This window comes from Halichoerus grypus, chromosome 11, assembly GCF_964656455.1.
Source record: "Halichoerus grypus chromosome 11, mHalGry1.hap1.1, whole genome shotgun sequence".
Taxonomy (NCBI): domain Eukaryota; kingdom Metazoa; phylum Chordata; class Mammalia; order Carnivora; family Phocidae; genus Halichoerus; species Halichoerus grypus.
This window is the reverse complement of record NC_135722.1, coordinates 35,485,399-35,508,412: the sequence shown is the minus strand read 5'-3', so window position 1 is coordinate 35,508,412 and position 23,014 is coordinate 35,485,399. Positions and strand designations below refer to the sequence as shown.

The following is a 23,014-nucleotide window of genomic DNA, read 5'->3' as shown; positions in this document are numbered from 1 at the left end:
ATTAAAACAAAACTCATGAACAATATAATTATGCATTCTGTGTACAAATGTTTTATATCCAAGGGAGACCAAGTGCCCCAGAATTCCACAAACATAAATGAAATATGTTGTAAGCTTCCTTCTCTGCAACTCTGTCAGAGCTGGAGGTAGCGTGCTGGGCAAAATGTAGGAAACTAGAAGTAACTTGTAAATTTTTAATAAAGTCTTCCTCCCTTGAAGAGTCAAATGCACCATTCTCTCTGCAAACTCTGGCGATGATGACAGATTTTCACTTGGTTTCCATAGCATCCATTCCTGAAGATGCCCAGAATGGTTCTTGGTCAGGGCGATCCATCCAGCTCCCCTAGAAAGTTGGCGACCTGGCCAGCCAAAAGAAGCTGTTTTCCGGAAACTTACTCTGTCCGTGGTGCTGAACAATTCTTCCAGGACGCGCCCTAACGAGCGCTGTCAGCCGCGCTGAAGAAATCTTTCCTGACGCTGCCCAAATCAGGACTGTGTATCTGTTATTTACTCACGTCCTCAAAGAGCAGCAAGCTTTCTCCATCTTAATTCGACACTACCGCAGAGCAGAGTTGCGCCGGCGTGAGGGAAGGAGATCATAAGCAAGGAGGAAAAACTAACAGCAGCATTGCTCACCTGAGACCTCAGATGCTCCCATGAGTTTTGGAAGTGCTCTGCTCCCTACAGCAAAGACACCATTTAAAAAATACTATTCTTCTGACTTTGCTTTTACACAAAGGTTCTGTGATATTTCTGCTCCTCCGTTTAAAAGCCAGAAGATTTGACAGCAATAAGGTTTTCAAAACCGGGAATTTGCATTGTTTTTCAGTGGACTGACTTCCAGGACAAGGACTCATCTGCACCCGCCCAAATACCATGGCACTGCATGCGCCCTTTGCCACCGGATCCTCCCCTTCCAATGAGACTTTCTGATTGTGTCTACCAACTCTCCTATTAGGAAACCCGTGGGTTGCATGCAGCTATTCTGTTGTATTCTCTTTCTCACTCCCTCCCTTCTCTCACTCACACTCTTGCTGGAGGCACACCAATACCGTTCTGCTGAGAAGAAAAAGCCCACAACTACCTTAAGCGATTAAGACAATATGCGCAACTCTCGCCTTTCATAGCGATCACTTTTAAATCTGGCAAGAGCCAACACCAGTCTTTGCAAGAATGGAGTCGGTAAAACAAAGGATTTTGACCCCAGGAAAAGAGGGGCTAAAGAATTTTGCTGGAAAATCCCTTGGCCAGATCTACAGGTAAGAGAAAGCAAACCCATGTTTGCCTGGGGCTGAGCATGAAAAAAAATCTACAAGGCTATTTCTGTAAACCCTGGTTGCTTTGAGAGATTGTAATATGATCGGAAAGTCTTTTTTTGTTGCTCATTGCTCAAGCGGGGCTGCTCTGGAAACCTGCTTATTAATTCAGGAATGTTGCACTAAATGAACCTGTCTGCCTTGTGTGTATGTGTGTGTGTGGTTTTTGTCTTGGTACCTGCAGATTCTCATCCTTTCCTACCCAGGTTTTATCCTCTTTACAATTGAGAAATGATCCGCACCTGTTCAGAGAATCTTTGTTTTGGTGCTTATAGTCACAACAAATTAAATTCCTTTGATGCAGACAAATGAATTAAAAAAATACAACCCTCAAAAAATTAACCAAGAAATTCCAAAGAGTAATGGCAGAAGGAAATTTAGATCTCAGCCTCAAAACCACTCAAGTAGAGAATCTCCCAGTGGAATCTTCCTCCTGTGCTGAAGGAAGAAGAATCAAAATATATCAATAATTAATAACTAAAGCAGCTCCTCTCTCTGAACCCAAAACAATGTATATGTATTTTAATTATTTGACTTCTCCCAGAAGTCTATTTCTTGCATGGCAAATGTCACAGTGTTCATAAGAAAAACCATAATAATAACCAGCAAAATGCTTCAAAAGTACTAGAAATGATTCAATTTTGTTATCCTCCCTGTAGTCAATGTACTAATTATGCTGAAAATTTTACAACTTTAAATCATTTCAAGTATATTACATGAATACACTTTTCTTAATAATATGAGCAAAATCAAGAAGAGAGGGCAGAAACAGAAGGATAAATGATTCCAAGAGAGCGCTAATTTTCACATTTGGGAAATTGAAGCCTTTAGAAATGTATAGAAAATATAAAGAAAATGACCAATGCACTTCTTGATTTTCCAAATCTCTTTGGATCTGGTGGGCTTCATGTAGGCACCATCATGCTCCTATGCGGCAGTAGATACCGCAAGGGCCCTGCAGTCCCGCAGCTGCCCTGGAAAGAGCTGTTCTTTCCCAGCTCAGTTGCCATCAGGTGGGGAGTTCAGGTGCATAGTCCAACTTTGCATATATCAGCTATAAGCCAATGTAAAAAAAAAAATCACATTAGTTACATTTTTTTCTCCCAGAATAAATAATTTGCCATGTGTTCTGACATTGGGATTGGAATTTAAAAATAAGAATTAACATAGTTGCAAAAACCTTCATGACCTATTCTCCAGGTGACATTTTGTAGAATTTGGAAGTCTAACATTGTTTTCTGGTAGCCTCAAATTGCTTGGCAGTCAGCTCCCAACCTGTGCATTCTTGGAATTGATCTTAAAATTTCATTTGCTTTACTCCTGTGTATGAAAATAATTGTGTGTGAATATATCATTTAAATGGGAACACAGAAAAATAAACTACATGGTGGATTTAAAAAAAATCTGCAAATTGTAAATGGAGAGGTTCTTTGTTTAAATATCGAAAGTATCCATCTCAAGAGTCCACAGTGATTCTACTGTTCACATTCATTCTCTTCTTCTTTTTTAAATAGACATTTCACGGATATATTGTGGACTAGAACAACACCCTCAGCTTTTAGTAAAACCATGCCACCACCCTGCTTTCCCCTTCTCCCTCCCCCCTTCCCTCAAGGACGAAAACCTAAAAGGAACTGAATTATACGGGTGAAATCTTGTGAAATACAATGCAAATTAAAAAACACAAAACAAAACATAAATGTGAGATCTACTTTGGTGTGGAACATCTTACCAGAGTTGATTTGGGGCACGTTTGTGTATCTGGGAGTCGCATTTTACGTCTTTGGAAATATGCCCATGACATTTTTCGGTGTTTGTAACCGAGATAGTAATGACGCAAGATTGTGAATAATTAATTATTCATGTTCTGGCAGTGGGAAGCTTAGGTGTCGGCCATATGCTGCGGAGGCCTTTGTTTCAAACTCGAGTAACAAGGAAAAGAAAGTAAGATATGTGACAGGAGAGTAAACGTTGAACTAACACCCCGGGACTGGAGGAATGGGCAATAGAATGCGCGCGTGACACTCAGAGAGCATTCATGGGCCTCCGCGTGGGCACCGGTCAGGAGAGGCCTTAGTCCCTCGGGTCCCCGGGCTCAGCTGGGGGGCGGGATCGCGCGTCCTTAACCCAGAAAGCTTCAACTTGGCTGGGAAGGAAAGGATAGCTCGGGTGCAGGACTGAGCTGGGCTGGCCTGCAGAGGCGGCCCCCAGGAGGCTGGGTGGCTGGATAAAACGCCTGTCGCGGGGGGTAAAGCACTGCGGGCAGGAGACATCTACACAGGTGCCGACCAGGCGCCGCTCCAGTATCCCATTCCCTCTCAAGCTACAGACCCCGCGAGAAAGTTAAGCCCAAACGGCTTGTGTCGGTGAATCTAGGCGCTGCGGGTTGGATCCCGAGGGAATGGGGGCTGGATGCCCCTGGCCAGACGGTATGAAAGTTGAAGAGATGCTACCGCAGGGATGGGGACTGGCAGGAGGCTGGAGAGCCGGGGAGGTCCCGAAGCCTGGTGGCGCCCTAGCACCCTAACTCCTGAAGGAGTCGAACGTGTCAGCGCCCCTCCCCCCAGCCCTGACGGGTCCTGGGGATTGGGATGGGCCGGCGTCCGGGGTGCCTAACCCGCCGCGTCCTTGCCTTCCCCCCGCTCTGCCGCACAGGGTGCTGGAGAAGAAGCAAGACATCGGGGAGACCATCGAGCTGACGGAGGATGGGAAGCCCCTGGAGGTGCCAGAGAAGAAGGCTCCACTGTGCGACTGCACCTGCTTCGGCCTGCCGCGTCGCTACATCATCGCCATCATGAGCGGCCTGGGCTTCTGCATCTCCTTCGGCATCCGTTGCAACCTGGGCGTGGCCATCGTGGACATGGTCAACAACAGCACCATCCACCGCGGGGGCAAGGTCATCAAGGAGGTGGGCAGCCGCTGGCCGTGTGGGTTCGCAAAGCCACATCACCTGTTTGGGCTCCATTTCCTCCCCACTGAGCGAGGAAGGCCAGGCTGCTCGCTCAGCCCCCTGCTAGCGCTGCCGTTCTAGAATAGGAATCGACCGCGGTAGCAGTATGACCTCCCTTTTCGATTCTGCTCTCTGGGCCTTCCTTTTCTTACCTGCAAGGTGGAAAAATAGCATTTAGCTCGCTAGATTTTTGTGGAGTGACTTCAAACGAGAAGTTGCATAATAATGTCCCCTAAATTTAAATCGAAATATTTTTCTTTCCCTCGGAGGAGTAGGGCTGCATATCAGTGATAATGTCCCCCTGGTTTCCTCCAATTCCTGCCAAACATTCTTAATAATAAAAATGAAACAAAACCGAAATCAAATGAACTGTGAGCATATCGACAGTTTCCACCGAAGGGCCTTTAGGAGCTGTCCACCTAACTGGCGGAGAGAAGAGCCGCAGCGTCGAGTGTCTCGAGGTCACAGGGAATCCAGTCCCGTAATCTCCTGAATGTGTTGGGGTGACGCCTAGGGAAAGGAGGGTCAACTTCAAAGTCACCGAAACCCCTGGGTCTCGACTTCCTGTTCAGGGATCTGAGCAATCATAAGCAAGGGTTGGGAGGAGAAAATTCGGGAATCGGCCGTGGATGAGAAGCGGTGAACGCTGCTGGGCCCTGGGGATTCCGGGACACCCTGCAAAGTGCGTTTGGTTTCAAAATACTATTTAAAAGGAGAAAAAGGATCCTCAGTTTCCCAGGCGGGATTAGCGCTCCTTTGCCTTTCAGATGCAGATTTTTACTTTAAGGTTCACCCTGTGGGTCCGCCCAGGCTGGCTAGGGCGGAGCTAGGCCTTGACCTTCAGACACACCCCTCGCCAGCTCTTAGGACTACCCCGGAACAAATTCTCCTCTCCACTGGCCACCCCCACCCCCCACCAATTCCCCAGGCTACTCCAAATCTTTCCGGCCTAAGCCCATCCCCATTTTGCCGGGATGATCCTTCCCTCTGGCTCCTCCGACCTCCTCACCTTCCATCCAGGTGCCCCACTTTCTTTCGTCGGAATTTCCCTGGTTGGATTTCATTCTGGAAGCGACCCCACTACTGCATTAGTACTGGCTGGCATTAACTAAACGGACCCCGGTCAGGGGTCCCTATCCTCAGCCAGCAAATGGAATCTCTCCGTGGAGAGTTCTAATTTCCAATACTGGAGCTCAGAGGACTCCTCATTCATCGAGGGGATCAGACCTGCCTGACAGTAGTCGCGGAGCAAAGCCAGGGCGTCCAGCTTCGCCATTAATTGAAATACATTGCAAATGAGCACAGTTTTTCCGTTAAAAGAAGCATTTCTTCTCTAGAAGAAGGTATACATTGAATTTTGTTAGCAAACGAAAATTCAGCCACCTCCACCTCCAGAATGCAGGGAGTACCCCGGGGGTTGAGGGCTCCTGGACGCGAGTCTGCAGCCCAAGCACTGACTCTACTCTTTCCCTCCACCCCGTTCTGTCCCCCTACCCCCGTAGAAAGCCAAATTCAACTGGGACCCGGAAACCGTGGGGATGATCCACGGTTCCTTCTTTTGGGGCTACATCATCACCCAGATTCCGGGCGGCTACATCGCGTCTCGGCTCGCAGCCAACAGGTAACGCGCTCCCAGGGCTGGGGATCTTGGGGCTTGTGCCTCCGAAGGGGCATCAGAGGCTGGGGGCAGGGACGACAGCCCCGCGGGGATTGGAACTCCTGGGTGAGGTCTCCTGGTTCCCAGGCACCTCCTCTCTCGGGACTGGAACTGTTGGTTCCTCCTTCCAGAATTAGGCACCCAAGAGGATTTGGGTTAGCCAGGCTGGGCGCAGGTTGCCTCTTCCTCTCTGTCCTGGCTGAGCCAGCTTTACTCCAAATGGTCGACATCCCTTAAGGCCTGGTAGGAGCTGAGGCCGGGCGGGGAGTGGACCGAGCCAGGACTGAGCGGCTAGGTGCACAAAGGGGAGGGTGTGTGTGTGTGTGTGTGTGTGTGTGTGTGTGTGTGTGTTTAGAGGGGTAGAGACACGTGCTGCGCTCTCGCCCCTGCACCCCTCGGGGGCCCCGGCTCGAGAGGGGACTGAGCGGCTGGGTGCACAAAGGGGAGGGTGTGTGTGTGTGTGTGTGTGTATGTGTGTGTGTGTGTGTTTAGTGGGGTAGAGACACGTGCTGCGCTCTCGCCAGTGAGTCCCTCGGGTGCCCCGGCTCCTTGTGGTGCTGACCTCCCGGCAGGGCGCATCGAACGCCGGGCCACGGAGCCCGCCCAGATGGTGCTCTGGGTCTGAAGGATTTGTTTCTATGGAGGCAGGCGGGATTTCAGGCGCCCGGGGTGCGATTCCACCTGTTAATGAGCGCCAGTGAGTAGGGGCGGGTGGGGAAGGAGCCCAGCTGAGTCCCCAGGCTTCCAGCTTTGCAGCCTGGGCTGCAGCCGAGGTCCTAACGCCAGCTCCAGGAATGTTGTTGGGGTCGCCTGCAGAGACACCCCAAAGTATGGGGCATACGGGGTGGGATGTCTAAGAGCACAGTCCGGCCACTGCAGCATGAGAGGCAGCTTTATTTGCTTCATTGTGTATATTAAGATAAATAAAACTAAATAAATTCTCCTTAAGTCTGAATTATAAAACTGAGAAAGAACACATGCACTCACTTTTTCAAGTGTTGCTTCATAAAGACCCCCAAAAAAGACTTCAGGTCTTTCCTCTGACTTTGTATCTATGACTTCGCCTTTCTCCCTCCCCTCCAAAGTCAGATTTTCTGGGGAAGATATCTTGAACTAGGCACCTCTCTAGTCTTGATCTCCTCTTTGCTTTTGTAAACTGGTCCCTTCTCATTTCTCAATAAAATCTCCGAGGAGGCCTCTTCCAGGAGCTTTGTCACCTAAGACCCCATTCACCAGCAGTGACTTCCTGCCCAAGATTTTTCTGTCCTCTCCAAAGCCTCGGGAAGAATTCTTGCAAATTTCTTTTAGGCTTCACAATTGCTTGGGCCAAGATTTTTGGACAGTCCTTCAAAATGTCAAAAGAAGAGAGTAAAAGATTAGGAATAGTGCCTTTTGAATATCATGTTTACCTTGACATCATGATAGTTAGTACTCAGACCCAACAGGAGACAAACTATTCTTTTAAAAAAGGAATAATTTTAAAATGAAAATCATTAACTATTTAGAGAACCCAATTCTATGGATGGGATAAATCAAATTAAAGAAAATATTTCCTTAAATAGTACTGGTAATTAACATGTTACATTTTTGGCTTCCATATCCCTAAGGCATAATGTCTCGAATCTTTTTTTTTCTCCTCATTTTTTTCCCCTAAAACAAAATAAACCTCCCAGAAAGTTAATCCAAACATACGTATATGAAATATTTTCACTTCAGGGGAAAAACAACCAATAATTCACAAAAAAACAAAAATGATACAAGAAACTCAGTGTAATGTGAAATGAAACTATAATGGCTGGGCCTTTAAGGTTTTTTTTCAGAGTCAAAACCTTCATCTTGCCAATTGTTAAAATGCTAACATTTTCCTGCCAGGGAAAAACACCAGGGATGCCCCAGCTTTCCCTCTTTGTAACACTGGGAGGTCAGTAAACAGGTTTTCCTGGGGGGAAAAAAAAAGCAAGATCATTTCTATACTATCATTTGTGTTATGTTTAGTATGCTAACTCAGGTTCTAATTTATTTGGTAGATTTTTCTTAAAGGAAAAAATTGTGAACTTTAGAAGTCATATTTGGATCGAATTCACCTTACCTTTATATGGATATTCAAGGGAGAGAAACTTAATATTTTCATAATGTTTTCAATGTCTTCTGTTCTCCAAGACTGAGAAAACTAAAATTTATTGTAAAATATGACAAACATATAGAGGATATAGACTAACTTCCTTATCAGATCTTAGGGTTTTGACATATTTGTCTCATTTAAAAAATATAACAAAATGTTACAAATACAGTTGAAGCTTCTTGTGAAAACATTCCCTTTTCTGATGATGAAAGTATTGTATCCTAATAAAAATATATTAAAAAGAAAATATAATAAAAATCATAAATTAATCACACAAAGACCCTCTTATTAACATGTTGGTAAATGTCCAAATAGTCCTATATATGCTACATAGAATTTTATCTTAGAACTTTTTTATTAACACAAAATCTGAGAGATTTTGAGAATTGGTTTGAAAGATGTGCATTTCCTAATATGATCCTTTTTCAAAAATAGTCAAAACAACACAGCAAGACCAGTTTTCCACCTACAAATATTGTATGCCTATTCAAATAAACTTCTCCCTATAGATCATCTAATAGTAGAACAAGATTTCCCTTGGGTGGGATACTGGGGACAGATTCCTTTCCCTCTAGGTGTAAAAGAAGCTCACTTTGGAAAGTGTTTGCCATCACAGTTATGGGCAGAACTGGAGTAGAGGAAGTGAGGTGTGTGTCTTGGAGAGAAGGGCCCCTGGATACACCTCCTGGCAAATTTCTCAGTGAAAAACCAATAGCAATGATGTGGCTTCTCCATTTTATGTTTTAAGCAAAAGCAGCTGCACCCTTAGTCAGAATACAGAATCTTGGTCCCTTTTCTGGTCAGATTCTAAGTATTCTTGCTTTCTTCCTCATTGAGAAAAAAAAGCTAGGGAGAGAAATCTCAGTCCCCGAGGAGGACTCTTGCATCATTTTTTCCTTTGTCTTTTCTTTAAGGGCTATTGCACATCATAGACAGGAGAATTTAGTCACCTCCCTGGAGGGCTTTGGGATGAGGAACCAAAGGGAGATTCCTTACAAAATCTGTAGTGTCTCTAGATGAGCATATTTACTATAGTGATAACAATGTGTTGGGGTCAAATTAATGTTGCCTTTAAACAGTACAGGACATGGGGCTTACAGTAATCCAGATAATTGCAAATGTGAAATTGCTAAGGATTATTTTTACCTTGCATTTCGACTGATGAGGAACCTAGGCAAGTACTTAACAGGAGAAACAACAAATTTCTGCAAAGGGCATAATCACAGATGGTCAGATTTACCAAAGAATATTTGGTCAACGTTACGTTTTCAATGGACAATATTATCTTCACAAAGACTATTCTTTCTTCTGTCTAAGTGGCAATATTATATAAACCTTATTTAAAAATTTTCCTATCCTGCTCATATCTTCTTGATCTGCCAATGGTGACTTCGTTTTTTATATAGCACTTATGGCCAGCTGTCATGCCAGTATTTTACTTATTTATCTTTTTGTTTTGTCCAATAAAGTGTAAGCTCCATGAGAGCAGGCAATTGTATCCATGTTGTTTTCACTGCTATATCCCTAGCATCTCAAAGAGTGCCTGGCCCAAGACAGATATTTTTTTAAAGATTTTATTTATTCATTTGAGAGAGAGAGAGAGACAGAGAGAGTGCAAGTAGGGGCGAGAGGCATACGGAGAGGGGGAAGCAGGCTCCCTGCAGGATCCCATCCAGGACCTGGAGATCATGACCCGAGCCCAAGGCAGACACCCAACCATATGAGCCACCCAGGTGCCCCAGATATTTGTTGAATAAATAAAATGAACATCCAACGAAGTGTTTGGGCCTTTTTTAAAAGGCAGTATGACAGAGTAGTTAAGATACAGGTTCTAAAGACAAACCATGTGGGTTCAGACTCCTGAAGGTACTACTTAATAACTGAAAGACATAAAACATTACTTAACTCCTCTGAACTTCAGTTTATATTTCTGTAAAAGGGGACTAGTCAAAGAACCTACTTGATATGAATATCATGACAGCTAAATAAGAGAATACGTGTAAGGTTCTTAGAAGTGCCTGGCCCTCACTAGATGTTGGCTGTTATCATTTATTATTAATTAGGTCCTAACTTCAGAAAAAAAATGAAAGAATAAATAATATCTTAAGGTCATTCAGTATTACTTATGTTTAAATTGGTCTTAAGTATTAGTAATGCAAAAGGATTATTTCTATTGTGATAAAAATGCATCTTTCCACCTGTCAGATTTCTAGCTTTAAAATTATTTCCCTATACACATTATTCCAGCTAAAATTATTGTTCACTGATAATGCCTTAAATCTCATTTGAAGGACTGTCTTAGGAAAGCTTTTTAGCCAAGGGTATAGAGAGTGCTAGTAATTCAGTGCATTCAGTCTTTGAATTCTAGTCAGGCATTATAAAAACACTTAGAGAAATCCATTTAAGCTTGAGGTTAGACTTCTCTGTTAAATGTTACAGTTTATTTCCCCCTACTCCTTTATTTAAAAAGGTTTTAATTCCTGGTGCAACATTTTGTCTTTTCAGGTATTTCTTGGGTTTCTAACTTGACTTTTGCTAAAGAAAAAAAATAGTTCTTTATTTGAATAAGAGATTGAGGATCCTATGTGTCTGTAACATGCAGTGAACTTTAGCTAACAGGAAGAATCCATATTAGAGAGGGATAAGGCTCGTCTAATCCAATCTTCTCACTTAAGAGACCAGGAAAGGAAATAGAGAATCAGGGAGGTGGTGACTTGCCCACCAGATTGGGACTAAAACTCAGGTGTCCAGCAACGAATGACCTCAGGCTATCTCTACACTGAAATTTAGCATCTCTGCCTCAAGCTGAGCCATCTGCTCTCTCAAGGAGTGCCTACAATCTATCATGCCCCAAATCCAGGATAGAAATCCAAGAATTAGAAAGAGAAGCCTTTAGCTGGCCCAAGGGATTCTTACATTTTGGTGGCAGGAGAAACATACTGTATTTGTGTGGGTGTGTGTGTATGGACTCCCAAATGATTTGGCTACAGCATGAATGATTCTGTTGTTTTCTCTGCAAGAGACAAAAACCCAAACTTGATAATGACTTAAACAAATAGTGTGATTTTCTATAAGAGAAAATATGGCATTTAGAACTTTTTCTCCCTAATCAGCCCTTTGGTAGTATGGGCTCCTGCAATATTTCAGAGGTTTGAGCATCACTGGGCAAGGGGGTGGGCAATTTAGACCTTTTGTCTGCAAAAAGGAAGGTATTCTTCCTTGGGATTTTGATGGATACAACTTAATTCATACCACTGTTATGAAAGAGAGAATAGTTTATACTTAAAAAAATCAACAAATTCAAATGCATGGATTTTAAAACTGTTAACTCATGTGAATTTGCATTTATAAAAATGAAATTTGGTATACTTTAGGTAAATATTCTGACTTGCCTGATTCTGAAAAATTCTCTTGTGAGAGGGATTTTCAGAAAGAGAGGAATGAAGATACTTTGAACATAACATCTTCATATTTTAAGCCCAGGAAGGGACAATTTTACTGGTGTTATTCTTTTTCCTTCACAGAAATAAAACAATGAAGATGTGCTTTATTTACTGGAATAAGCATTGGAAATTAATTCTTTTTTTAAATTTTATTTTATTATGTTATGTTAATCACCATACATTACATCATTAGTTTTTGATGTAGTGTTCCATGATTCATTGTTTGCGTATAACACCCAGTGCTCCATTCAATACGTGCCCTCTTTAATACCCATCACCAGACTAACCCATCCCCCCACTCCCTCCCCTCTAGAACCCTCAGTTTGTTTAATTGTCAGTACCAAACACATATGCAAACATTATCTATCTATCTATCATCTATTTATCTATCATCTATCTATCATCTATCTATCTATCATCTATCTTATCTATCTATCATCTATCACTCATTTTTTTCCTCTCTACTTACTTATCCATTGCAACATCTATTGCAAGCAAGGGTTCCATAATCCTTCCTGTGAGAAACATTTGCAAATTCCTTTTGTGTGAGAAAATAATTCAGACTATGAACGTAAAGCTGCGGCAAGACCACCATCCTGCTGTGGTGGAAATGGTTTATCATGATCCGGTCCTTTAGGACCAGAGATGACTCTCTGTTTCACTCATCTAGCAGCCCATCAGACATCTCGCTGCCTTCCCATTGTGGGATCTATAAGGACAAAGCGGAAGAGACTTTCCTTTTTCCTGACAAAAGAAAATACCTTTCCACAAGACGAATAAATGGAGTGAGAGAGGGAGGGGTCCCTAAGGGCTTGCATGTGGTTTGCTGACAAGAGCTTCTCTTTCCTTCAATTCTCCTCTCCTCTCACCCTTTACTAGCTCTGGCTTCCCCTGTGGCTGCCACATCCAAGGACGGCAGCGCCGAAGCAGCCTCAGGAGGGGAGGGCCGTGATTTTGAGGGAGGAGAGAGGCAGGTGGGCAGCTGGTGGAATGATTGTCCCGCTGCCATATGCCACTGCTGGGCCTGTCTAATTTCTCTGTCATGAGTGATGAAGTCATTTTTACAACTTAATGATGTACCAAGGGACCCAGAGGGCTGGCTTGTTGCTTGTGTATTCCTTTTTAAATATGGGAATGGGGCATCAGATGTGACAAAGGGAGGCGCCGGAGCCCTGATTTGATTAGATTAAATAGATTAAACAGCCTGAATCAGTCTATTCCTACACACCCTCTAGGACAGGATTAGTGCCACACCTGGGGTGAGGAACACTAGTTCCCTGTTAAGTGACAAGCCACTGTCCAAATGGAAATGGATTGATCGATTTGGGGAAAATGGATATCATCTGTAGAAGTGACAAGGCACCAGTGTTCCTGTCACCTCCACCAGGCAAATCCTTTTGGGGTGGGCTTGCTAGCTGAGGGTATTGTGGCTGTGGGTCATAGGGAAATAACATGACTGAGAATTTCACAGCTAACTCACCCTGGAGCACAGTGAATGTTAATCATCAGGCAGGGTGTGATGCAGGTTTTCAGCAATTGCATTTGCTTTTCCAAACATCTCTGTATCAGGGACACTATATGCTTCTCAATTTTGGGAATCTGTTTAGTAATGTAGAGCCTTCTACCGCACACACATACATACAAATGCACACACACCTGTGTCCTTAAAGTCATTCTATGTAAGAGGATATAATCATTTCCCACTGGAAGACAAAGAAGAGAGAGAGAGAGAGTGTGTGTGTGTGTAACAAGCAGAGGGAAAATAAGTAGAAATTAGGTTTTAACTTGAAAATAAGCAAATTGAATTCATTTTAATATGTCATTTGCTGCAGGGGAAATCATGAGGAAAACAACAATTCTAAGTAGCTTTCAAGTGGTTTATCATTTTGAAAGCAATCTTTCTTATTAGCAAATGGCCCTTATTTTATTTCACAGAGATTATGATGTTCTTTGAGAAATGGAGAACACCCATCAGTTTCTAATCCTGTTCTTAAGGCATTTGAGATGTTAAGATTTTTCACATTTAGTTTGCATGTTTCTTTGCCTTTTTTTTTCTTGGCCCAATTACTGACACCCGTCTCTTACTTCTGGTCACAAACAAGCCACCCAGGCGCCCCAATAAAAAGAAATTCTTAAAGATAAACGATTTTCACAAAAATGAAAATTGCTCCTGAGAAAGATTGACGTAGAACTTTAGCTGCCAATTATATAAGGAGAAGGACTGTAGGTGAAATGAAATATCATGCTAGTTGAGATGCAACTTCCTCTGTGGAACTTCAAGTTTGGCAAAATTTATTTAATTAATAACTTGAATATAAATATATATTTATATATTGCCTGATATTACATATACTGCCTGGTATTATAGAGAACTTAGATTTACAAAGTAAACAAATATGTTAAAAATAGACAAATATTTATTTGGGGAAATTTGTTTAGAGAAAATGTGTTTTTTTAAATGTAAAGTATAATATTTCCTTATTTACCTATACATTATTCACCTTTACTTAGAATAAATGGTGGATCAGACCATAAGTGAGCTTCTTTTTTTTTTTTTAATTTTTTTTATTGTTATGTTAATCCCCATACATTACATCATTAGTTTTAGATATAGTGTTCCATGATTCATTGTTTGTGCATAACACCCCGTGCTCCATGCAGAACGTGCCCTCCTCAATACCCATCACCAGGCTAACCCATCCTCCCAACCCCCTCCCCTCTAGAACCCTCAGTTTGTTTTTCAGAGTCCATCGTCTCTCATGGTTCTTCTCCCCCTCCGATTTCCCCCCCTTCATTCTTCCCCTCCTGCTACATTCTTCTTCTTTTTTTCTTTCTTAACATATATTGCATTATTTGTTTCAGAGGTACAGATCTGAGATTCAACAGTCTTGCACAGTTCACAGCGCTTACCAGAACACATACCCTCCCCAGTGTCCATCACCCAGTCACCCCATCCCTCCCACCCCACCCCCCACTCCAGCAACCCTCAGTTTGTTTCCTGAGATTAAGAATTCCTCATATCAGTGAGGTCATATGATACATGTCTTTCTCTGTTTGACTTATTTCGCTCAGCATAATACCCTCCAGTTCCATCCACGTCGTTGCAAATGGCAAGATCTTATTCCTTTTGATGGCTGCATAATATTCCATTGTATATATATACCACTTCTTCTTTATCCATTCATCTGTTGATGGACATCTTGGCTCTTTCCACAGTTTGGCTATTGTGGACATTGCTGCTATAAACATCGGGGTGCACGTAGCCTTTCGGGTCCCTACTTTTGTATCTTTGGGGTAAATACCCAGTAGTGCAATTGCTGGATCATATGGTAGCTCTATTTTCAACTTTTTGAGGAACCTCCATACTGTTTTCCAGAGTGGCTGCACCAGCTTGCATTCCCACCAACAGTGGAGGAGGGTTCCCCTTTCTCCGCATCCCCGCCAACATCTGTCATTTCCTGACTTGTTAATTTTAGCCATTCTGACTGGTGTGAGGTGGTATCTCATTGAGGTTTTGATTTGGATTTCCCTGATGCCGAGCGATATTGAACACTTTTTCATGTGTCTGTTGGCCATTTGGATGTCTTCTTTGGAAAAATGTCTGTTCATGTCTTCTGCCCATTTCTTGATTGGATTCTTTGTTCTTTTGGTGTTGAGTTTGATGAGTTCTTTATAGATTTTGGATACTAGCCCTTTATCTGATATGTCATTTGCAAATATCTTCTCCCATTCTGTCGGTTGTCTTTTGGTTTTGTTGACTGTTTCCTTTGCTTTGCAAAAGCTTTTGATCTTGATGAAGTCCCAATAGTTCATTTTTGCCCTTGCTTCCCTTGCCTTTGGCGATGTTTCTAGGAAGAAGTTGCTGCGGCTGAGGTCGAAGAGGTTGCTGCCTGTGTTCTCCTTTAGGATTTTGATGGACTCCTGTCTCACATTGAGGTCTTTCAACCATTTGGAGTCTATTTTTGTGTGTGGTGTAAGGAAATGGTCCAGTTTCATTCTTCTGCATGTGGCTGTCCAATTTTCCCAACACCATTTGTTGAAGAGACTGTCTTTTTTCCATTGGACATTCTTTCCTGCTTTGTCAAAGATTAGTTGACCATAGAGTTGAGGGTCCATTTCTGGGCTCTCTATTCTGTTCCATTGATCTATGTGTCTGTTTTTGTGCCAGTACCATACTGTCTTGATGATGACAGCTTTGTAGTAGAGCTGGAAGTCTGGAATTGTGATGCCGCCAGCTTTGCTTTTCTTTTTCAACATTCCTCTGGCTATTCGGGGTCTTTTCTGGTTCCATACAAATTTTAGGATTATTTGTTCCATTTCTTTGAAGAAAGTGGATGGTATTTTGATGGGGATTGCATTGAATGTGTAGATTGCTCTAGGTAGGATTGACATCTTCACAATATTTGTTCTTCCAATCCATGAGCATGGAACGTTTTTCCATTTCTTTGTGTCTTCCTCAATTTCTTTCATGAGTATTTTATAGTTTTCTGAGTACAGATCCTTTGCCTCTTTGGTTAGATTTATTCCTAGGTATCTTATGGTTTTGGGTGCAATTGTAAATGGGATCGACTCCTTAATTTCTCTTTCTTCTGACTTGTTGTTGGTGTATAGGAATGCCACTGACTTCTGTGCATTGATTTTATATCCTGCCACTTGACTGAATTCCTGTATGAGTTCTAGCAGTTTTGGGGTGGAGTCTTTGGGATTTTCCACATAAAGTATCATATCATCTGCAAAGAGTGAGAGTTTGACTTCTTCTTTGCCAATTTGGATGCCTTTGATTTCTTTTTGTTGTCTGATTGCTGTAGCTAGGACTTCCAATACTATGTTGAATAGCAGTGGTGATAGTGGACATCCCTGCCGCGTTCCTGACCTTAGGGGGAAAGCTCTCAGTTTTTCCCCATTGAGAATGATATTCGCTGTAGGTTTTTCATAGATGGCTTTTATGATATTGAGGTATGTACCCTCTATCCCTACACTCTGAAGAGTTTTGATCAAGAAAGGATGCTGTACTTTGTCAAATGCTTTTTCTGCATCTATTGAGAGGATCATGTGATTCTTGTTTTTTCTTTTGTTAATGTATTGTATCACGTTGATTGATTTGCGGATGTTGAACCAACCTTGCAGCCCAGGGATAAATCCCACTTGGTCGTGGTGAATAATCCTTTTAATGTACTGTTGGATCCTATTGGCTAGTATTTTGGTGAGAATTTTTGCATCCATGTTCATCAGGGATATTGGTCTGTAATTCTCCTTTTTGATGGGGTCTTTGTCTGGTTTTGGGATCAAGGTAATGCTGGCCTCATAAAATGAGTTTGGAAGTTTTCCTTCCATTTCTATTTTTTGGAACAGTTTCAGAAGGATAGGTATTAATTCTTCTTGAAATGTTTGGTAGAATTCCCCTGGGAAGCCATCTGGCCCTGGGCTTTTGTGTTTTGGGAGATTTTTGATGACTGCTTCTATTTCCTTAGTGGTTATAGGTCTGTTCAGGTGTTCTATTTCTTCCTGGTTCAGTTTTGGTAGTTGATACATCTCTAGGAATGCATCCATTACTTCCAGGTTATCTAATTTGTTGGCATAGAGTTGCTCATAATATGTTCTTATAATTGTTTGTATTTCTTTGGTGTTGGTTGTGATTTCTCCTCTTTCATTCATGATTTTGTTGATTTGGGTCATTTCTCTTTTCTTTTTGATAAGTCTGGCCAGGGGCTTATCAATCTTGTTAATTCTTTCAAAGAACCAGCTCCTAGTTTCGTTGATCTGTTCTACTGTTCTTTTGGTTTCTATTTCATTGATTTCTGCTCTGATCTTTATTATTTCTCTTCTCCTGCTGGGTTTAGGCTTTATTTGCTGTTCTTTCTCCAGCTCCTTTAGGTGTAGGGTTAGGTTGTGTACTTGAGACCTTTCTTGTTTCTTGAGAAAGGCTTGTATTGCTATATACTTTCCTCTTAGGACTGCCTTTGCTGTATCCCAAAGATTTTGAATAGTTGTGTTTTCATTTTCATTGGTTTCCATGAATTTTTTAAATTCTTCTTTAATTTCCTGGTTGACCCATTCATTCTTCAGTAGGATGCTCTTTAGCCTCCATGTATTTGAGTTCTTTCTGACTTTCCTCTTGTGATTGAGTTCTAGTTTCAAAGCATTGTGGTCTGAAAATAGGCAGGGGATGATCCCAATCTTCTGGTACCGGTTGAGACCTGATTTATGACCTAGGATGTGATCTATTCTGGAGAATGTTCCATGGGCACTAGAGAAGAATGTGTATTCCGTTGCTTTGGGATGGAATGTTCTGAATATGTCTGTGAAGTCCATTTGGTCCAGTGTGTCATTTAAAGTCTTTATTTCCTTGTTGATCTTTTGCTTAGATGATCTGTCCATTTCAGTGAGGGGGGTGTTAAAGTCCCCCACTATTATTGTATTGTTGTCGATGTGTTTCTTTGCTTTTGTTATTAATTGCCTTATATAATTGGCTGCTCCCATGTTAGGGGCATAGATATTTACAATTGTTAGATCTTCTTGTTGGATAGACCCTTTAAGTATGATATAGTGTCCTTCCTCATCTCTTATTACAGTCTTTGGTTTAAAATCTAATTTGTCTGATATAAGGATTGCCACCCCAGCTTTCTTTTGGTGTCCATTAGCATGGTAAATAGTTTTCCACCCCCTCACTTTCAATCTGGGGGTGTCTTTGGGTCTAAAATGAGTCTCTTGCAGACAGCATATCGATGGGTCTTGTTTTTTAATCCAATCTGATAGCCTGTGTCTTTTGATTGGGGCATTTAGCCCATTTACATTCAGGGTAACTATTGAAAGATAGGAGTTCAGTGCCATTGTATTGCCTGTAAAGTGACTGTTACTGTATATTGTTTGTGTTCCTTTCTGGTCTATGTTGCTTTTAGGCTCTCTCTTTGCTTAGAGGACCCCTTTCAATATTTGTTGTAGGGCTGGTTTCGTGTTTGCAAATTCCTTTAGTTTTTGTTTGTCCTGGAAGCTTTTTATCTCTCCTTCAATTTTCAATGACAGCCTAGCTGGATATAGTATTCTTGGCTGCATATTTTTCTCATTTAGTGCTCTGAATATGTCCTGCCAGTCCTTTCTGGCCTGCCAGGTCTCTGTGGATAAGTCTGTTGCCAATCTAATGTTTCTACCATTGTAGGTTACATATCTCTTCTCCCGAGCTGCTTTCAGGATTTTCTCTTTGTCTCTGAGACTCGTAAGTTTTACTATTAGATGTCGGGGTGTTGACCTATTTTTATTGATTTTGAGAGGGGTTCTCTGTGCTTCCTGGATTTTGATGCCTGTTTCCTTCCCCAAATTAGGGAAGTTCTCTGCTATAATTTGCTCCATTATACCTTCTGCCCCTCTCTCTCTTTCTTCTTCTTCTGGGATCCCAATTATTCTAATGTTGTTTCGTCTTATGGTATCGTTTATCTCTCGAATTCTGCCCTCGTGATCCAGTAGTTGTTTATCTCTCTTTTTCTCAGCTTCTTTATTTTCCATCATTTGGTCTTCTATCTCACTGATTCTTTCTTCTGCCTCATTTATCCTAGCAGTTAGCGCCCCCATATTTGATTGCACCTCATTAATAGCCTTTTTGATTTCTACTTGGTTCGATTTTAGTTCTTTTACTTCTCCAGAAAGGGTTTCTCTAATAACTTCCATGTTTTTTTCAAGCCCAGCTAGTATCTTTAAAGTGATGATTCTGAACTCTAGATCTGACATCGTACTAATGTCCGTATTGAGTAGGTCCCTGGCAGTCAGTACTACCTCTTGTTCTTTTTGTTGAGGTGATTTTTTCCGTCTTGTCATTTTGTGCAGAGGAGAATAGATTAATGAGAGAACAAAATGCTAGCAGGGTAACAACGTCCCCAGAAAATATACTCTAAACAAATCAGAAAAGACCTGAAGCAGTGGGAAAAGAAAGGGAAAGAGAGAAAAAAGAAAAGGAAAGAAAAAAAGAAAAAAGAAAAAGATAAAGATAAAAACAAACAAAAGCAGAACAAAACAAAACAAAACAAAAACAGAATGTGATCAAATATGATCAGGCTGGATTATAGATCAGTGCCACACACTAGATTTTGGGTGTATTTTGGTCTGTTAAAAGAAAGTCCGTCCCAAAATTTTAAAGAAAGAAAAACTTATATATGTACAAAAATAAGGGTTGATATGATGAAGGGATGGAATATGACTGTAAAGATGGAAATTATAAAAAATTTTAAAAAAGGATTTGATAAGTTGTTTGAAAAAAGAAAGAAGAGGATTAAAAAAAAAAAGAAAGAAAGAAAAAAGGGAGAGAATGTGATCAGGCAGGGGAGTAGAAAAAAACCATACACTAGAGATTTAGAGTATATTTTGATCTGTTAGAAGAAACTATCTCAAGATTTTAAAGAGAGAACAACTTATATATATATGCCAAAAATACGGGTAACTACTATGAAGGGATAGAATATGACTTTAAAAATGAAAAATAAAAATGTTTTTTTTTAAAAAAGGGATTGATAAGATGTTGGTTGAAAAAGGGAAAAAGAAAAATTCAAAAAAAAAAGAAAAAAGGAAAAAAGAAAAAAAGACAGTTAAAAAAAATAATTAACTTTGAAAGACTAAAGAATCATGGTAAAAAAGCCATGAATTCTATGTGCAGTGTTCCCCTAGCGCTGGAGTTCTGCCGTTCTCATTGATCGGTAAACTTGGTCTTGGCTGGCTGTTCTCGCTGATCTTCTGGGGGAGGGGCCTGTTGCCGTGGTTCCCAAATGTCTTTGCCGGAGGCAAAATTGCCCCGCCCTTGCCGGTCCGGGCTAAGTAATCTGCTCGGGTTTGCTCTCCGGAGCTTTTGTTCCCTGCAAGCTCTCCGTACAGCTTTGGAGGCGGAGAGTGAAAATGGCGGCCTCCCAGTCTCCGCCCCGGCGGAGCCGAGAACTCGGGGTCCCGCTCCTCAGCGAGCCCCCAGAGAAAAGCCGTCAGTCACTCCCGTCTCCCCGGTCTCCCGCCGCACTCCGCGCTCACCCGGCCTGTGACCGCGCCTTTCTATCTGGCACCCGACCCCGGGTGGAGTCTCCAAGCCCAGCAGATCCCCGCGGTGCGCTCCCGCACCTCTCCTCCCGGGGGAAGAAGGTGAGTCTCCCCGGATCTGCCGCTTGTTGGGTCCCTGCTGGAGGAGCAGTGGCCCGACTGTGCCGCGGATCACGGTTTATAGCAACCCCGAGCTGAGAGCCCGCACCTGGGCTCCGTCTCTGCAGCCGGCTTCCCTGCTCCGATACCTGGGAGCTCTGCCGCACTCAGGCACCCCCGGTCTTTCTGTGACCCCGAGGGTCCTGAGACCACACTGTCCTGCGAGGGTTCCACCCCCCACTTCGCCACCAGAGTGCCGTCCCTCAGCGGAGCAGACTTCTAAAAGTTCCGACTTTGTGCTCCGTGGCTCTATCACTTGCCAGAAGCGGCCGTCGGAGGCCCCTTCCCCGCCGTCTATCCTCCCGAATATCGCCTCGGATTCACTTCTCCGCACGTCCTACCTTCCAGAAAGTGGTCGCTTTTCTGTTCAGAGAGTTGTTGCTCTTCTTTTCTTTGATCTCCTGTTGAGTTTGTAGGTGTTCAGAATGGTTTGATCCCTATCCAGCTGAATTCCTGAGAGGAGACGAAATCCAGGTCTCCTACTCCTCCGCCATCTTGCTCCGCCCCCATAAGTGAGCTTCTTAACTGACATAGATTATAAAGCAAACAAAAAAAAACAAAACAAAACCCAGACTATAAACAGAAGTCAGCTTAATTTTACAAACATGTAATTGGTTACTTATATTGAATAGAGGTCTTAAATTTCTATTCTATAATCAGCATTCATTAACACATTCTCAAATAAACTACATTATTATTTGATAGGTCACTAAACTTAGCCTTTAGCCTATTGAGAAACATAGAAAAAGTACTGGAGAAAATCCACAATGAAATTTCAAAAGACAAAAAAATAAAAAAAGAAATTGTAAAAATGAACCTTAAAAGCAGCATAGATGTTCTTCTTAGGCCCTTCTGAAGTCAAGCAGTAACAGGATTGCTTAATTTATGTGATGGAGTAAACTACAGCATTCTCCTTCCCTGTAGTTAAAAAGAGTTTAGAAATCTAGCTTTTAGATTAAAACAGGGAAAAACAAAGCCAGCTCTACTGAATGGAAACATAGAAATGCTACTCTAACCAGGCACCATGGAGAGGGATGAGTGAGTATCAGGAAAGCTTTTCAATCAATGAGAAGTAGATCATTCAGGGATAACATTTCCACCTCTCCCTAAATAGTACATTTGTATTGGGTTGGGAAGAGAGAGAGGATATGAGTTATAAATTGTTTTTATAATTGCCTTAGTTCCCCATTTCAGGAGGCAGATGAAATTAGAATTGAATACAATACTAAATATATGTATCACTAAACTTTTTATGTATAGCGATCATCTTTCTTCCTCATAGAGACTATAAGGCAGACATTCTTAACACTTGTTTTACTGATGAGAGAACTGAACACAAAATAGCACTTATTTCCCCAACGATCACTAGCTGAGAAGGGGAAGAGCTGGGGTCTGATTTCAAAGGATCCCCAGGATCCCCTTTCAAAGGATCCCCAGGATCCCCAGGATGTCTGATTTCAAAGGACGTGCTTCTTTACTAAAAACATTTCTCCTATTAAGTAACTTTACTGTGTGCTCTTTAAACCATTGATTTTACAGTCTCTTAGAAAAATTCACTGTATTACTTAGTGCTAGGCTAAGCTCATAGGAAAGAACATGGCTGTGGAATAATTTAAGACATTTTTTGCCTGATTTTGGTTTTTAGACAAGTCTTCTAATCAGGATAAACTTGGAAACCTATTACGGTGGGGATTGCTTTCTGAGCAGCAGTGCTCTGAAATACAATTATGTGTCAATGTTGGAACCAGTGCTAGAGATAATGAAACTCACAAGAATAGTAAATGTTTCTTGGTGTATAATCTATTTCCTTCTACTGAGATATCAAAAATATATTCAATGCTTATGTTTGTTTGTTTGTTTGTTTTTGTTGACATCGGGCCAAACAAAACTAATGACTGTCAAGCATAATACAATATACACGATGAGGACATTAAAAATTGATAAATGGTGGGATTCTTTAAGAAGACAATATGTCATCTCTGAATCATTACCACCTAATTTAATTTTGAAAGCAGAGCTTTAGAGACAGTGGTTTCAAATGCTGATGAGGATGCTGTGATAAACAGAGAATGTAATGGCAGTTGGTTTCAGGAGATTCTACAGTGTTGTTGGGAAGACAAGGATGAGGCCAGACTGGGCCACGTACTTGAACTCAGCAACTATCTCAAGTGAGGATTTATCCACAGGAATACTCTAAATTCTAGTTCGTAGCTGCCATCCTACAGTTATTTTATGAGAGTAACTCAGCTTCCTAGGATTATTAGGATACCCAGAACAGCAGTTCATCCCTACTAAAAGTGCAAGAACAAAGAAATGGTCAATTGATTGAAAAGGATATTGGAATAATAAAGGTTCAAA

General features: G+C 41.9%; 1 protein-coding gene across 1 annotated transcript in view; it reads left to right on the top strand.

The window, feature by feature from the left end:
• Positions 1–318: 318 nt before the first annotated feature.
• The window catches only part of SLC17A6 (solute carrier family 17 member 6), a 49,068-nt gene continuing 26,372 nt past the window's right edge, over positions 319–23,014 (top strand). Inside the window, exons 1-4 of the mRNA XM_078059165.1 lie at positions 319–1,259; positions 3,743–3,745; positions 3,972–4,224; positions 5,769–5,887. Of these exons, the coding sequence (XP_077915291.1) occupies positions 1,174–1,259; positions 3,743–3,745; positions 3,972–4,224; positions 5,769–5,887 (461 nt within the window). The 5' untranslated portion in view covers positions 319–1,173. The remainder of the gene's footprint in view (positions 1,260–3,742; positions 3,746–3,971; positions 4,225–5,768; positions 5,888–23,014) is intronic.